The sequence below is a fragment of the Rissa tridactyla genome, chromosome 5 (assembly GCF_028500815.1).
Source record: "Rissa tridactyla isolate bRisTri1 chromosome 5, bRisTri1.patW.cur.20221130, whole genome shotgun sequence".
Taxonomy (NCBI): domain Eukaryota; kingdom Metazoa; phylum Chordata; class Aves; order Charadriiformes; family Laridae; genus Rissa; species Rissa tridactyla.
This window is the reverse complement of record NC_071470.1, coordinates 58,024,862-58,042,283: the sequence shown is the minus strand read 5'-3', so window position 1 is coordinate 58,042,283 and position 17,422 is coordinate 58,024,862. Positions and strand designations below refer to the sequence as shown.

Here is a 17,422-nt window from a genome sequence, read left to right as displayed (position 1 = left end):
TTCCAAGGTTCCTGAAGGAAATCTAATACAGCAAGAAGATATTGCATTACATTTTTTTTAATACTAAAAATTAAAAATGAATAGGAAGCCTAGATTCCAGAGGTTTTAAAAAATTGTGTAAAAACAGGTTTTTACCAAAAAAAAGCCCCATGTATATTTTAAATAAGTTACACACTGCAAAGCCAAACTTCAGATGCATGCATACATAATAAAAGAAGATATTTATTCTCAAATTCTGAGAATCATCAAAAGTGCATATACTACCATCCATAAATAGATCTAAACACAGCCATCTCTTCCATCCTGAATAAATCACATCACCAAAAGTTATTTTTTGAAAATTACACAACAGACCTATATAACCATGAGACTGACTTAGAAATGATGAGAAATGACCATAAATAGTTACTCAGTTTTATGTGCCTCCCAAGTGTCAAGCTTTAGGGTGCATTTTACCTCATTTTCAGGATTTGCTGAGCAGTCACAAGCGCTAGAAACTACTAAAACAAAAGCTGTCTTTCCTACAAATCCATTTGGTTGTGTGAGCCAAAACTTTAAAAATACATCAAATATCCTGAACCTCCTTCAAAATCCTAAAAGCTGATAAACAGGTTCTATAGGGTTTGGCTAGATATTTTGGTATCTTAACATGCTCACAGAAATAGAACTTTGCGAGGCATATCAACATGGACACTTGGTATAGTAATATATTCACACAGGGAGAATCCAGATTATTTAAAGTCTGGAAAAATCTCAAGGGAAGTTAAGGGAAAATAATTCATGAAAGGACTTACAGATGCAAAACCTATGTTACTGAACTTAAGCACTACCTGCTTCAGTCTCTCCCTGCCTGTGTATCACCTTGTCCAACCCTGTAAGAGTCACAGTGGCCTTTTTTTTCACTGGCCTTTTTTTGTTTCGGACAGATACACTGGGCCAATAAACCTCACTCTCAAAAACTAAAGTCTTAGTGGATTTTGTCTTTTTTTCTTTTTAACCTATCTAAAAAGATTAACAGAAAACAGCTGTCTGGCTGGGGCAGATTATTATTCCAAAGGATTAATCTTCCAAAAGATTAGTTAACTTCAACCCAGATTTCACTCCTTTCCATGTAACTTCTGCAGGCAAATGACATGAGTTCTATGACGTCAGTGGACTTTGAGATACACTCATGGGCAAGGCATTGTTTATAGTTATCTCTTGTCTTGTCTGACATCGCACCATTGCCAGGATTGCCCTCCGAAACCTGTAAAGGACAAAAAAGAGAAAGCAGAAAGATTGTTACCTGGAGAGCAAAATACAAAGAAAAACTGGGTAAGCTGGCCCTAAGTATTACAATAGTTTTCAATTTTAGTAAAACTTACTAATAAAAAATGGTGTATTTGGAAATCAAAAGGATCCGAGTCTTTTTCACTTCCATGTACAGGAATAATTTGGGTAAGTTCAGTGTTTCATCTATAACAGGGGTCACAGCAGCTTTTGCTTATCCCAGGACAGGGTATAGCCACAACAAAGATGAACTTACAGAATGGGGGGAAAACGAAATGGTTTTTCATTCACTCGGCAGAATCAGATAAGGTTGCCTAGACAGAGATCACAGGCTCTGCTTCTAGGTTAACAGTAGAGAAAGGAAACATGCCTCTGCAAAACTCAGTTCCCGGTCAGAGGCACTGCCGTGGTTAGAGCAATTGATATGCTTGCTCAAAACAGAAGAACAGGCTTAGCTTATTTACTTTAACAAAAAGTGTCAATCCATCCTAATCAGTCAGAAGATGACACATCCTGAATCAAGCATGGAAATCTACAGAAGTTACATGTCACTAAGGCAACACACAGTTTGGTCACAGTCTACTGCTGCAGGTGCAACCCAAATTCCATAATGAGTCCCTCTGAGAAACCACAAAAGGATTTTCAAAACTGCCTTACAAAAGCTTCATTAATGCATTCTCAAAAATGTTTATCAATTCAGTATGTTCTGATGATGATCAAAATAATTTCTTTTAGACTTTCCTGTCCAAAAGGTCATCTTTGGTAAATCAACAGCGGCTTACCCTTTGACCTCTTCACTAATCAGTTTGTCATATGCTACAGTTACATGATATGCTAAAATCATGGAGTGATACTAAATTAGGAGCACTTACTTTTTGTTTGCAATTACATAAATGCAGGGATTATAGAATGTGGAAGATTTTGCAAATAGAGGAGCTACGATGGCCATTGCAGGAGAAATTTTCCTTGGGTCTCCAAAGGAAGACCATAAACACACAATAGAATACGGAGACCACGCCACCAAGAACATTATAATCATCACAACAGACATCTGTAAAACAAGAGGAACAGACACATAACTAGTATTACCTGAAGATGAAGACCTCATAACTTAACCTCAAAAGTGCACGCACCTGTGTGAAAATATCCAGAACCAAATAACAAGATGTAAACAAGCACACCTGACAAATTTTGAAAGGTTATAATGAAATCTCACTTTGGGGATTTAACAGCACATCACACTGCCATTTATTTTGGCATGCTGTTATTTCATTATGTAAAATCGTCCTTTAGAGTCAGCACCACTGATTATGTTAAATCTGTCCATCAAAAGTTCAAATGGCCAGAAGGGACTTCACACATGAATTGTGACCACCGCTTCAGAGCTGGAAATGCCCTGCAAGCTGTCAGCAAATCCTCTCCTTCCAACTGCAAGTTACCTCAGCTGTATTATTGTTTTTATTATCATATATATCTGAAGAGCTGCACTCTAGTTATCCATCCCTAAGAAAAGAAAATGCTACATTTAAAAATGATTTCAAAATAGACTTGAGACGCAAACCAAGAAAAAGAAGTTTCAATGTAACCTCTTCTTGCCGTTTTGGAGAGCCCCAGCAGAAGGAATCCAGCAAACAGGTCACTCTAGGATGCTATTACAAACAATAAATATGAACAGAGAGAAAAATCCAAGCCAGACAACCAACCTAATAAAAACATTTCATAAGGCTTAACTACGGTATAGTTAAACAGAAGAAAGTAAACGTTCCAGGACACAAAGGCTCAGTCCATATACTTAAAGTAACCAGAAGTGTCTGCTTGGTTTAATGAAGCATGATAGCCATGTTCAAACATTATACTGAGGAGATATCTGAGCAGTTGCGTCTTCTCTGCCTGCCTGTCAGAGAGAACAACCTGGACATGTTGGGGCTCACACCCCAGAACACTCCACACTACAGCTACAACTGAACAGTGACAAACTGGGGGTAGTGGGAGAGCAGGAGAGAAATCAATCCAGCCAGAATTTTCTGGTTTTGTCTGGGACGTGAATCTGGAATGGAAACTGGAATCGAAATTAATCAAGAGGACAAAACAAATCACTACAAAACCAAACAAAACTGCAGGGCTCTTCGTATGTACAGGATTCCCTACTGTTGTTTACCTATACCCTTATTCAGTCTTTCAGTGATGAACAAAATGAGAAGCAAGAAGTAAATGGCTACTTTGTACGAGTTGTTCTAGAGCATAACCAATATACAAGCAGTGATTCCCTCAAGAGGATTCCTATTTAAATACAAACGCAATACCTATTGATAGTAACATACAGAAAGAACCCTTTCATTTAGAAGTTAGTTTGGTGCATAGAAAGCTTAGAAGATGCTAACTTGTGAAAAAGCAAGCAATCCAGTTCTAAAGAAGGATACTGCTTAACTCCAAAGCTTCAATCTTTTTTTTCACTTTTTTTTTTATAAATATAACTCAGTGTCTTCAACTGCAAAACAGGAAAAATGCATTTTCTTCACAAATGTGAATCTAAATTTATAACTGAATCCTCAGTTTCAAGCATTCTGAAAGTTCTTCAGAAGAGCAAAATGCTCAAATTATTATTTTTAGGTAAAAATACCATTTTTCAAAATCTAGCAATGAGAAAGCGTTCCAAGGAATGTTAAGTTTGCACTGATAAGTAACTCAAAAGCATAGTTACACACTCTTCTGTCCAATTCTCTCCCTTTTTTTTTTATCGTGCCCAACCAGAAATCATATCTTTACACAAAATCAAAGGAGCTAGCGAACTTCATACTTCCTCAAGGACTTTTATACATTAAAAGAATGTCAGCCTTCCAGACAGGATATATCATTTTATGCCATAACTCACATTTGCTACTGTTTATTTAAGAAAGAGATAAGCTCAACAGACCGAAAAGAACAAGGGATTAGAATCAAACAGCTCGGGAGCTTGGAAATGCTCTTTCATTTCTAAGGCAATTGGTTCAAATTAGAGCTGACCAATCAGCTGACCATTTCAGACCAGATACACCTGTGACCCTAGCAGAAAGCCTAAGGACAGGACTCTGCAGGCACAAAGAGTAAAAGTCCTCCTAGGATATCTCTGAGGTACATTTCTATGTAATGACAGAGGGCAGAGGCAAGGAAAATTCATGTTGTTCCCAGCTTTCAAAGTAGCTACTCATCTGGAAAGAGTATTAGGCCAAAAGTAAAGAACCTAGCATTTAAGTCAAGCCAAGAGTTTTCACCGTGGCTAAATTTCGGTTTATATTTAGTACAAAAGGAAAAAGGGGAATGCAAGAAACAGAAATGCTTAAAAGGCTGCACTGTTCCTTTGCCCCCAAGACTTTAACGCAAAAGAGTATGCTTAAAACAAAATATGCCCTCATTTACCGTACCTTTGTCACATCTACTTGGTCAGACCAATCTACGTTGATGCTCTCCAGGCAGTTACTGCTGGCATACTGTTTCATTGTCCGGGAAACATTGTAATAACAGTAAAACATGACTGTTAAGGGTACAACAAAATTAACAGCAATTACACTCATTGTGTAGGAAACAAAGGACCTGATAAAACAGAAAAACAAAACACAGTAACTTACAAATAGCCATCCAGGTAAAGTTACTAAAGAATTTGATATTTTGATTTGATTATGAAATTTTAAAACAGGCTTTTAAAGAATTAGGAAAATTTTCTTTAGCCTTACTTTTTTTATTAGCATCCACAAGCCTTGCAGTTTTCAAGAATGGCTTGATTCCTATGTTTTTTTCTAGACTTGCTCTATATTATTTCTATTGGTTTAAAATTATTTTTATAAAGTAGGCTTCATGCTTCAGAAAGAAGTTATGCTTACATAGTGGTGAATTAAATAATCTTAGCCTTCAATGAGACAGAAAATTTAAAAGAAAGGGTGAAGGGGAATCTTACGCATCATTTTTCCTCCAATTTACTGTGCACGTTGCTCCAGTTGGATCCGGAGCGTAGCTAGCCCAGCCTACAGTAGGCATGGAAGCCCAAAAAACTGCATTTATCCATGCAGCAAGGATTAGCGTGGCATAGCTTCGCGTAGTCATTCTTCTCCCTGTGGGTAAGCACATACAATCACAAACAGTTGTCATCTTTTGCTTCTTTCCAGTGTTGAACTTGAACAACTAGCGGCTTCCAGCAAGCACATACCAGGTTAATAATGATCCTTTCAAAGGCCTACGCTCCCGAACACCGTAGCAGATATTTTTCATACTGCTGAACGACAACTCGAGCTTTCCAGCCTTAAACGCTACTTAAATACCATCACCCATTCCAACTTACAGCATACGGGCAATATCTTATCCTAACCCCATGCCAAAAAGCTTATTATGCAACAATGCATTCATATCCATCTTTGTGTGATTGCAGGGGGAGGAATTAACTGTTACAACATAGCTGTAACAGAGAGAAGAGAAAAACATTCAGTCCAGTGTTAACATAACACTAGCGGCACACACCAGTTTGACAGTGGTCAAAACCTCTCACAACTAGAGGCTTTTAATATGCTTCTGTATATGGACGTGGCCCTTTACAGACCGGAAAGAGACAGGCAAATACACCTTATAAACAGAATAACAGCCGAATTCTGAAATTTTCGCTTTCACAAGCAGTACCATCCATGCCAACCAGATAGCTTACTTAACCAAGTACTGTAGGATCATGCCCTAAATTCAAATTATGCCCAGCACTGTAATTATGGAATCATTGATGAGAAAACAATACAATTGGGCTCTTATTTCACATAAGCACGTCAGTGAACGATTTTTGACCACAAATACAGTACCTATATCAGGCCTGCAGATTGTCAGATAACGGTCAACTGCAACAACAGTAAGCAAACCAATACTCGCCATCCCAAAAAAGATATTTAAGGCAGCATAGATCTGAAATTAAAACAAGCAAACAAAAAAATCCTTTCTAAGAAACGTTTCAAAGGTACAAGCACAAATTTGTGGGCTGAATCAAAGACACTGCGATACATTACATTCAGCCAGTGTTCTCTGTCATAAACAAGGTACTGAAGGAACTAATTCAATGCAGGCAATTTGGAGCTGGCTCATTTAAAATTAAACATTTCAAAAGCAACCTGCCTGTGTGTACATCAGAAACCCTAAACACCATACTCTAAAAAGCAAACAAACACCATCATTCAATAAGTAAATTTTGAGATTCAGAGATAAAGCGTTTGGAGGTTGGGGGAGGGGTCAATTAATGTTTTCAATATATGTTAAAGAAACCTGAAGAGCATTTGATTCATCAAAAAAGTTATGGCTTTAGCAAATGTGAGGTCCTGAATTGTCACTCCTTCCTCTGTTGTATCACTACACTTATTTCACAGATACGTTACACTGATTTTCCCCATCAGCCCCCATTTTCACATGTGTCAGATCTACTGCACAGAGTGACATATGCTGCAATCCCAACATGATTCAAATGCATCTGCCCAGTGATCCCATGGGCAGCCTGACCAGGAAGGATGACTGGGAGGGCTGTGTTACCACCAGCACCCCAGAAATTTAGAGCCCTATGCCAGACCACGTGCCACCACTGGTTATAATAGAACCACATGACATTCAGCCATCTCAGTTCACAGGATTCATTTGGTTTACGTTGACGTGAGTTGTGTTTCAAGTGATCTTAACTCCCAAAGCATTGGTAGTGAGATTTCACATCAACTTCAACCAAGTCAGTCTAGATCCAAAGGTGTTAAAAGTAAGGCTTCCTGCCACCAGTGACTGTATTTTGAGATTGAAATAACGGTGTATATAAAGGTCAAAAATATATAGTGTTGCTAATATTCTCCTTGAGTCACGTTTTCAGCATACACTTTCACATTACTAGGCATTTTCCTGGGCACTTAAGCCCAACCGTCTGTTAAAAAAGTGAGCAAAGGGCACCATCCCTCTGCTATGGAAGCATACTTTTTCAGTCAGCCTATTTTTAAAAACAGACAGCTATTAAAACTAGGCTAAATCTTTAATACAGACCAATAGCCTTGCAGGCCTTCATTTTGGATATCCTAATAGTCCCATCCAAAAGAACACGTATTTTCCAAGCAGAGTTCATTAAGATCTGTCAAGCTCATCATCAAAACGGTAGCCAGCTCCAAAGTCTTTTAACTATGAAATAAGTCATCAAATGTGCATGTGCTACTATAACCTTTTTCATTTGGAGATTTAATTTCCTAAGCCTTCTTAAAGCTATTCTGAAATTTCTAGTTGATAAATATAAGGTTACATTTTCATGTTTTCAGATTATAAATACAAGTTTGGAATTAAATTCACTCAAAATCCTATATCCAGAAATTGCTGGCATTACAGAACATCAGCTTCAGGTCTAGAGTCAAATTTTGCGTCTCCATCTTACCTCTTAAAAGTACTAATATAAACTAGAGCTACTACTTATTTCTCGGTTTGCTTTTAAGTGCTCAGAACTTTCTCTCCCACTGAATTGCAATACCTGGCATCCAGTATATCCAAATTTCCAGCTTCCATGCAGGTCTGAGGCAGCAGACATGGGGTAACCAATGCCACTAACGCCAATGTCAGTAAAAGCCAAGTTGATAATAATTGCGTTGGTTGCTGTCCGAAGCTCTTTGTACTTAACAAAGATGCCTAACACAACAATGTTACTGAAAATGCTTATCACTCCTGTAGAAACAGAAAAAGGGAAACTTTACAAAAGATGCACACCAGCCACTAATATGCATGGAGAAGAAAATGCAGCCTATTGTAATATCTAAGTCCTAAACAAGTTTTATTTTCAGTCAAATGCAATTTTGCAAAGAGGACAGACATCTGAAAAGGAAAGAAAAGCTTTTCCAATTAGATAACTTGCACTTGGATTCCGTAAGGGCCAGAAGCGGAGTGTTTTGATGAACCTGGGACTTCTAATGCAACGACAACAAGCACAGCACAAATTCAAAAGCATCTAGGATTACAATTCAAACACTCCAGCCACCGAGTACAGTGCTGTCTTCCATGGCAAAAAAGAATGCAGGTTCGTGACTGGCAAAAAAAAGTGGGGCTTATGATGCACCTGATCTAGCAGAAGGTCCCTGTCGTCACCTGAGGTCTTCCTGTCTCACTGGATAGTTTCCACTGTGCATTCAGACAATAATCCTGGGCAAAAGGAATACAGAAGCTTTGACTTTGCTACCACTATCTTAGCCAGACTAACTCCCCTCTCTGCTCATGAGATCCCAATTCTTTGCAAACATCAGAGTTGGCTCCAGTTGCTGCAAACCGCATTTTCTAAAGCCTTCTCAAGCAATCTAGATGATCCACACAGCCTGCCACAGTGGCATGGCTGGGCCTGCACCGGAGCTATTGCCTCCACCTGACAAGCTCTAGGGCTGTGTCACAGCCACGGTAAAAGTCCAGCTCTGCACTGAACTTGCTCCTGCCTCGTTAACCTGCATATTTTTAGACCTCTTTGGTCTGGCTTGACTCAAGCTGTATCTGAAGTCTATTATTAGCCAACACAAGAAATAGGCAGTAGACAAAGAGCTGTAATAAAGAAATACAGTACTAAAGTTAAAACATGCGTTCTCCTCCGTTCGTGTCCGATCCCTCTGAAATTTGCTTTGGACTTAATGCTCTTTGAGGTGCCCAGGACACTCTTCAGGAGCCTGTGCATCAGCAAGCTTTTTCCGATCCTTGTGACCTATATTAAAACTTCCAGATCTTCCTTTTCTCTTACTATTCCACCTTCCTTGCTAAATCCTACTGCACAGCTCTTGCAGTGAGCTTACATGGCCGTCCCTCAAAACAGTGGGTTTCTTTGTTGTGGTTTTATTCTCTTCAGACTCTAGCCTGTTGCAGAGATATCCAGAGCAAACTCCCATTCTCTAGACTTTCCAACCCACTATTAATATGAGCTATTAATAGACAGCTAATAAGGTTAAGAACTCCCCCTTGAACTTCAGCAGAGAAAGACTCATAGCCCTTATCAATAAAATGGAGAATTCCAACATGTTCAAGCAAACACAGCCATTAAAAAAATAACTTGTAAGTAATAGCAGGAATTTGTAAGTTGTTCATAGATTCCCTAGTCTGGCACAGCTGTTACAGTACCACTGAACCAAATCCTAAACTTACAAACACTTGTATAGCCTGGCCACCTTAAATTACAAGTGCGTAGTGGAGCACTATTTTGGTAAAAGTCTAACACCACATTACCCGTGCAAATGCCCCCAGGAATTTGTCTTTCTTTTTTTTATTTAAAAAGTTTCACCTATGAATCAAAACTCACTGATGGGATTTCTGCTCCTCTGTTGGCTCCACCAAAAACCTGACACACACAGCTTAGCTTTTGCCGACACACCTCTGTGGAAAGGGCAATAAGGTTTTTAAGTATTATACAATGTTATTCCATCTCTGTCACTGTCAATACTGCAACACAGACTTAAAAATCTCTAACATCAGTTTATAGTCAGACTACAAAAACACTGCAGTTAAAACAGTAACCTCAAATCAGTAGGGTTAGAAAACCTAAGGGCAAGAATCAGTTTCAAGCACTTCAGCTCTACAGTTGAATTTTGAAGACTTCAATTAGTATCGATATGGAAAACCCTTCAAATCATGGAAAGTCCCGTGGAATCCATCATTGGCAGTCCACAGGAACACAATCCATAGATTTATAAATACCAGCACACACCCCAGTGCATCAAACTGAGGCAGACATTTCTAGAGTCAAATACACACCAGAAGTACCATCTGAATCACCACGCTCAGCAAGAGCTACGTTAATACCGTGACAGATATGAAAAAGGGCAGAAGGAAATCCTGTGCAATCATAATAACATACATAAAAATATAAAAAGATGATACTGTGGATAATGGACACTAGGGATAACACCAATTCTCCAACTTTTAAATGGAGTTTCTCCATTTTAATTATGTATATTGGTACCGTTTTTATTATACCTGAAACTCACATAAGGAGTTCCACCGCAACATTTTATTAATCAGTACCAATATCCTACATTACAGAAACTCTCTTAACAGATACAGTAATTTTAAAATCAAATGAGGCAAAATTACAATTAATTCCTGGCTATCTCTCTTTCCTTTCTCTTTTTAAAACCACCAAGCCTGTTTGTTCTCAGGTGTAAGTCTCCTGCTTAGTACATAAAAATTACATTACGGATGATGTTGGAGGTGCACAGCCACACAGATGCAATCAGCTATCATATTCATATGTTCACACATTTCAGGAATGACACTGTGATGCTATGAGCCCCTAAAACGAACAAAAGCAGGGAGCTGGGGATCTGATTTGAAACCGACACCATAGTAAAAGCACTTACAGTGCCAGTTCTGCCAGCTCTCCTGTTGACAGGTAGTAAGTCATCTCTTGGGAGAGAGGAAGCAAAACAGAATTACAAGTTTATCAAACAGTATAGGCTTCTTATGAGGCATGCTTTAACAGATGTTACAGTTACTAAAAATGAAATCAGAAATACAACAGGACTGTAAACTCATATCCTACTGTACCTGTACTTCATTCTTCTTTTTAGACATCTGCTTATTAACACAGCTTAAATTTTCCAGATGTGAGATTCGCTGTGGTAAGTCATTTGCAAAGCAATCAATCATACTAATCAGATGTTACAGACCATACTGTCAAAAACTTACCCCATTAAGAAAGCAAAGTCCAAGCTACAGGTGAAAGATTTACTAGACTTCCTCAATTATAATTAAAAAAAAAAGAAAATAAATTAAAAAAACACCACCAAAAAGTAATCCAACTTTTTTTTAAAAAAAAGACATTTAATTTTCATGCAAGATTAAGAAAGAAGAGCTGGGCTGATTCTCGCTAATTCCATTGATCACCTATGCTAACTTTGATCCCTAACACCGGGTGGTCAAACTATCTGAAAGACCACCTTGTTAGGTACAATGTAAAGAATTTTGATAAAAATATAACAAGTATCATACGTATTTGCAGCACCTAATAGATCCAGTTACCTGCAAATAGTGTGGTAGTACTGCAGAGTGTATCTAGCCTTCCAATACTTGACAATCTCTACAGCATCTTAACAAGTCTATTGATCTGTGTAGCTCTTCTACCAACTTCTCTAAAAAACTGAAATAAATTATTGCCTTTGCATTCAAAAATACTCTCTTTAGCAGAATGGCAACTTGATACTCAACACTTCAAAAGGTAATGCTAAATAAAATGTGACCATCAGCAATACTATTCCATATAAACCTGGAGTACATTAATATTTTAAAGCATTTTAAAAGCTGATTATAACATAGAAAATGTATGGTACAGTCTATGAATAAAGGATTTACAAACTGATTTAATTTTCCGTAATAAAGGTATAGAAGGCCTATTTTTAAACACAGTAGGTTTCAGTTTTTAGTCAGGTTGATATTTCATTGCTATAGCTTCAGAAAAACATTACTGACTCTGTCGTTGTAAAAACAGGAAAGTTTTTAAGGGAAAAAAAATAATAATAATTTCATAATCATTCAAGTTTAGCCAAAAGCCACTGCAGTCACAGGGAATGAACACGATGTCAAGCTTTCCAGCTTGCTTTTTCTAACATGTGTCATCAGTGAAAAATACAGCTGCAACTGGAGTCTGCTCTTCTCTGATTAATGACCAGCTCCCTCCCTCTAAGTCACATTCCAACCCTTCCCCTTACATCCCCCTAACAGACACCCGCTCGCATGCTCAGACTACACATATATTACTACGAACATGTGGGCCAGGAGAAATCTCAAGATAGCTTCGAGCACATCACAGAAAAATGCAAGATGTGACAGCTATGCCCTATTTTTATCTCTTTTGCAAGCTGGCAGAAATTAATTCTCACTCTCTTCTATAATTACGTATCAACAAAATATATTTTTCGAGACACAACACTGCCTTCAATTATAGAGCAGAAAACTTAGATGTTTCTGCAACTTCAGTCACCCTGCCAATTGCCGACTTGTCAGTAAACCATGGAGAAAAGCCATCACACATTTGTGTAATACAAAATGAAATACCATCACTGTTACTATATAAAATGAGCATTCAGATCTACAGTTCTATTTTAAAAAGTTACACAACAATTTGCCAATGCCCATACCTGCTGTTATTAAGTAAGCTGCAACTATGTTGTGCTCAGTCTGTGTAAAGGCTGAATGAGCTTCATTGTCACTTTCTGAGGAATTGGATGAATCATTCCAATGCATTTTGCACAAAAGAGACTGTCCTCTATCCTCTGCAATAATTCATCAAGACGACGAAACACTACAAAACCCTGTGAGGCAAATTCTTTCTTTATTCAACCGACTCACTGAACAATTAAAAAAAAGGGAGGTAGGGGGGAGTTCCCCCCACCACTGACAGCCTCCAAGCACGATTTAACTGGACTAAAGTGCAAAGAAGTTTACACTCCCAATCTATGCAGGAAATTGTTAATTAAAACAAAGACCAGCACAGAACTGAGTACATTTCCAAAAGTACACTTAAACTTCATTCTTACTGCTAAAGAGATTAACTGTCACATGCCCCCAAACTTTTTCCTTCAAACCTCTTGTGCAACGCTTCGGAAACCTCAACAGAAGTTGGCTCAGGTCACTTGGTCATCAGCCTGGCTGGGACTTAATTCCCATCATCACAGCAAACACACAAAAATGCAGCACAACATAAAGCCACCAATGTAAATTTCTTTAAAAAGCAGGATACGCTTACTCTAAAGTCCATGCCTTCAAATCCTTAAAGACCTACTTCTTCAAGATTCCTAGTTTGATTTAAACTCTGAAGCGGACACAGGCACAAGAACACAGTCCAGTATTTTCTGAAGTGAAACATGACTTTCAGAAAAATGAATTGCTGCATTTCTAAAATAGCCTGGTCTGCAGAAAATGGTTGTTGAATATGCCTTACAAGTGTGAACACCCTCCCTCTCTGAAACATGCACACATAAGTTTATTTCAGGCAAATTTTCCTAGGCATGTTACTGGGCAGAAAATTATCAGGCATTTTCCAAAGCCTTAAGAAGCAGAAACTCGTGTTTTCTTCTCTTCAATGAGATGAGGTAGCAGCACACCAAAGTAAACATCTTTTACAAAATCGTGCATAAATATTAGCTGAAATAAACCCTTGCCCTAAGAGTTTATATGCAGTATCAGTACAACCAACCAAAGGTGTTTCCCCCCAGTTCTTCATACAGTTTCTGCTACCAGTTTTGTACTCGTACTGGGTATGAAAGTGAGAAGGATGAGCAACCAGTGGTTCTTCAGTTGTATGTGGTTCACAGGCAGCCCAAGGGGGCTCCCAGGCCAGGGCTGTGTTTTATGGGCAGCAATAAGGGCGTATGACAGAGGCAATATCGAGGAATATAGCCATCCCATAGAAAGGAAGGACTCCTGAAGAGCTCTCCCTTCTCCAGTCCATGAAACAGTTATAGAGCATTCCCTCCTACTCCTCAGAAATCCTGCATCTTTCACCCATTTGAATCTGAAGGTAAGAAAATTTTGATATAAAACTTGTGCAGTCATGACTTTTAGATGATCTTAAGACTACAGACAATCATGTGTCACAGTTCCACCAGCAAAACATCTTTCTTTAATGCCACAGATTTACGCTCACTCTTACAGATCTCAGGGTACTTGTGTTATCACAGTATGTTTGCTGTCAGAAGAGGATTAGGCAGGAACAGGGTGGGAGGGTTCTGAAAGGAAAGATGATCTGTTTGGCAATGAAGCCACTTCCCTAGTGCCCCATAGTACTGCCTTGAAAGATAAAAGCACAGTGATAATTTGATATCTTTGCTTTCCTCCCCTGAAACTTTGGCAAGATTTTCAAAAGCATCTCAGATCTTGCAGCTTCCACAGAAGTCAGAGCTCGCAATGCTGAATGCCTCAGAAAAGCAAAGCATTACTATTTTTATTCAGACAGGATTCCAGACTTAGAGTAGCAGTTAATGAGACCATACAGATTTTATACGTACTTGTTGGTCAAAATGCAAGTTTCTAATATGTGCGGTCTATCCTATGTACCATCACATTGTCTCCATCTCCTCTTCTCTTAAATTTGGCTAATTTTAAAGCAACAGGAATTGAGAGAAAAATATAAAAATTAAAGGCAGACGTTACTTATCATTAACCTAAAACTAATTTTTTCTAGAACACTGCAGTTCATAAAACAAAGCCAAAAAAATAAAGCAAGGAATTAAATATTAAAGTACACAAATAATCCAGAAAGTTGGAACCACAGTTCGTAAGTCAGATAAAACATGGCTTACCACATTGCTTTTTAATACTGGCATAAGAAAAAGAAAAATAAATCCAAAACCTCAGGCTGTTTTTATCCCCAAATAACAGATAGTATTACTAGTGTCAATGGGGCACTTCTTTATAACCTCAAGTGATGCTTTTCCTTCCTACTTGTCCCAGATCAGTAGCAACAAAATACAATTTCTATTTAAGTCCATTCATCAATTTGTAAGTATCTGTATAGATATGGGGTAATGCAGAACTCGTTGCAGGGTTTAGCAACTTGCTTTCAGTTATGTGTAAAGCATACTTCAGTCCACAAGTGATGAGAGTAGAGAAACTTACCGTTTGCATTAAAAATTAAGAAATTAAAAAACAAAAACAAAACAAAATCTCTTTCCTGTTTTCAGTGGTAATGACAACAAAACCTTCCCAGCACATCACCACTAGAGGGCTCTACAAGGCAGAACTTCCCTTTAATCTTATTTTCACAAACATGCAAATGGTTCATATCCAATGGAAAGCAAATTAATAAATTACTTTTTCCCCTCCTCACATAGACTTTTACTAGATTGAAACTATTGATTAGAAAAGTTTGACTCTGAACTAAAGAAATTTTCATCTGACTGAATGAAACGCCCTGAAAAATATGACTCAAACAAAGCTTTTCACTTGCCATACTTCATGCTGTAGCTATGGTTTTGTATTTTTTTTAAAGAAGACAACACGGTTTCTTACCAAGACAATGCTTTGCACAACTGCAAATAACTTTGCACCAGTACATATGTGACTATCCAGCATTGCTTCAGGCAAACATCCATAACTTCGTGTCAGTGCTACAGAGAATCCTTTCTGGTTTACAACAGCCAGTGCTGCAGACATACATTAAAATAGCCCAATTATTTTCTGCATTTCATCCAATTTCTCTGTCAAAGTAACATAGGAAATCTATGAACTATATTGAACCATCCTATCCCAACAACTACAGAAAACACAAGGAGAAAAAATAACCCTCCAACAAGGAATGCAGGGGCACTAAAGCCATTCTCAATGGGTAACAATTTAAGCTTTAGAACACACCTAGATCCCACATAGAAAAAAATATAAAACCAGAATTTTAGTGTGGTAAGGACAAAAGGCTCAAGGTCTTCCGAATACCTTTAAGCAATCTGATCCTAGTGGTTTACCAGCTGCCATTTTCAAAATCAGCTGCAAGTCAGACCCTATGTCTGGGTCAAATATTGCAGTGGCTAACAGATTCACTTGCGACCGTATTTTGAAAACAGGACTTGGTCGTTGAACGCTCTGCCTCTGCCAACAGTGAGCCCACACAGACACTGATGAGCAGATAAGAAAGCAGGTAGGTGACACCACTACTGCAGTGTCCTGGGAGGGAAGACAAGCACTGTGGGGTGCACTGAAGCCTACCTTCTTCCTGAGCTTCAGAGGAACACGGCAGGACAGCAACCCTCTTTGTGCTGCTGGAGCAGGTGGCAGGCAAGAAGTTCTTCAGGTGGCCCAGACATTTGCCCCAAAGGTTGCCAGTGGGAGGAAATCCAGGGAACACCAAAGTGTCATAGAGACCCCACACTGCCACTAACACCTTCCCCACTCCCCAGGCCCCTCCCTCGCTTCACACTGCACTGTGACTTTTTTTGCCACAGACACTATAGCAACTTGAAACTTCCCATTTCTGCCAACATACCTATTTCTGTCAGGGTGCTAGTGAGCCCACCTTTCCTATTATCTGCAGAAAAAGCCTAGGATACCTGTAAGCACATATATAAAACTCAAACACTTCACTTACTAGGATCAGGAGCACAGTGACAGACTCACAGATAGGATTCAAAAGACACATTGTCTTAATTTTTTTAAGACACTGAATTTTCATCTATTACAGTTAGCAACTACTTTCCTTAGGAGGGCAGGGTCATGCCACGGCATCGAGAAGGCAGAACAGGGACCGGATGGGTCCTGTCACAACCAAATGCCATTCATCCCCAGAATGGGAAAGGGGGGTGAGGGTGCAAAACAAAAAAAAGAAAAAAAAAAGACATGTCCAGACACTGCTTCCTCATATGGCAGCTCATTTCATACTTAAACACAGGAACAGGCTCCCCAAGCATGTCAGAGTTCAAGAAGTGTCTGGACAACACTCTTAGGCATATGGTTCAGTTTTAGGTAGTCCTGCAAGGAGCAGAGAGTTGGACTCGATGATTCTTATGGGACCCTTCCAACTTGAGATGTTCTATGATTCTAATCACTAAGGATGTTCTTCCACTAGCATCTGAACATCCTACAACCTCCACAAAGATCTAAGATTATAAATTTAATCTGGATATTTGTGTTATCCCATCCAACATTGTTTGTATTTGTAGGGCACGCCATAATGCTCCTCATGCACTTCTCAGCTGGGATTGCAATCAAGAGGCTAATCTTCCCTCTAGAGCTGCAATGGATATTGTTCTTTAACTCCTGTGCACACAAATGTTAAGTCTTTGCTTTGGCCTTGCAACAGCTTCAGGCTGACTCACTGCTCCATCTGCTGTGAGATTCAAAGCATACGCTTCTTGTCTAGGCTGCAAGACAGTACTTCATGCAACTGAAACAACAGCTGTCACATCACGAAATTTAAAGGTGATGTCAGTAGAGTCTTCTGATATCCTGGGAAAAAGTACTTCCCTAAAGCATGCATCAATAGCAAAGCATGAATCTGGGTGTATGAGTGAGGACTGTGTTATATTAGTCTTTCAAAGCCAGAAGAACAAGGAAAGATGTAAGGCAGCTACCCAGATCTAGCTACTGAAGCAGCAGAGAAGAAATACAACACAGCAGAGGATGCAATCACAATTACAACAGAAGTAATGACAATTCCAGCATCACTGCAGGTTGGTATTGTTCA

The 17,422-nt window shown here is 38.8% G+C and overlaps 1 protein-coding gene across 1 annotated transcript; it reads right to left on the bottom strand.

Moving 5' to 3' along the window:
• Positions 1–75: 75 nt before the first annotated feature.
• On the bottom strand, positions 76–12,492 carry RRH (retinal pigment epithelium-derived rhodopsin homolog). The gene is made up of 7 exons (XM_054202628.1): positions 12,387–12,492; positions 7,760–7,950; positions 6,084–6,183; positions 5,201–5,354; positions 4,671–4,839; positions 2,142–2,320; positions 76–1,246 (listed from the first exon to the last, which is right to left on the bottom strand). The coding sequence occupies exons 1-7, from the start codon at positions 12,490–12,492 to the stop codon at positions 1,141–1,143; spliced, it is 1,005 nt and encodes a 334-aa protein (XP_054058603.1). The 3' UTR covers positions 76–1,140.
• Positions 12,493–17,422: the final 4,930 nt, after the last annotated feature.

Bases quoted from the DNA above. Each gene is read 5' to 3' on its own strand.
- RRH (XM_054202628.1), bottom strand. From the start codon at position 12,492: ATGCATTGGAATGATTCATCCAATTCCTCAGAAAGTGACAATGAAGCT. The intron at 2,321-4,670 runs GTACGGTAAATG...CTTGTTTTACAG, and splicing joins ACCAAGTAGATGTGACAAAG to ATGTCTGTTGTGATGATTAT. The intron at 1,247-2,141 runs GTAAGTGCTCCT...TGTCCTTTACAG, and splicing joins TATGTAATTGCAAACAAAAA to GTTTCGGAGGGCAATCCTGG.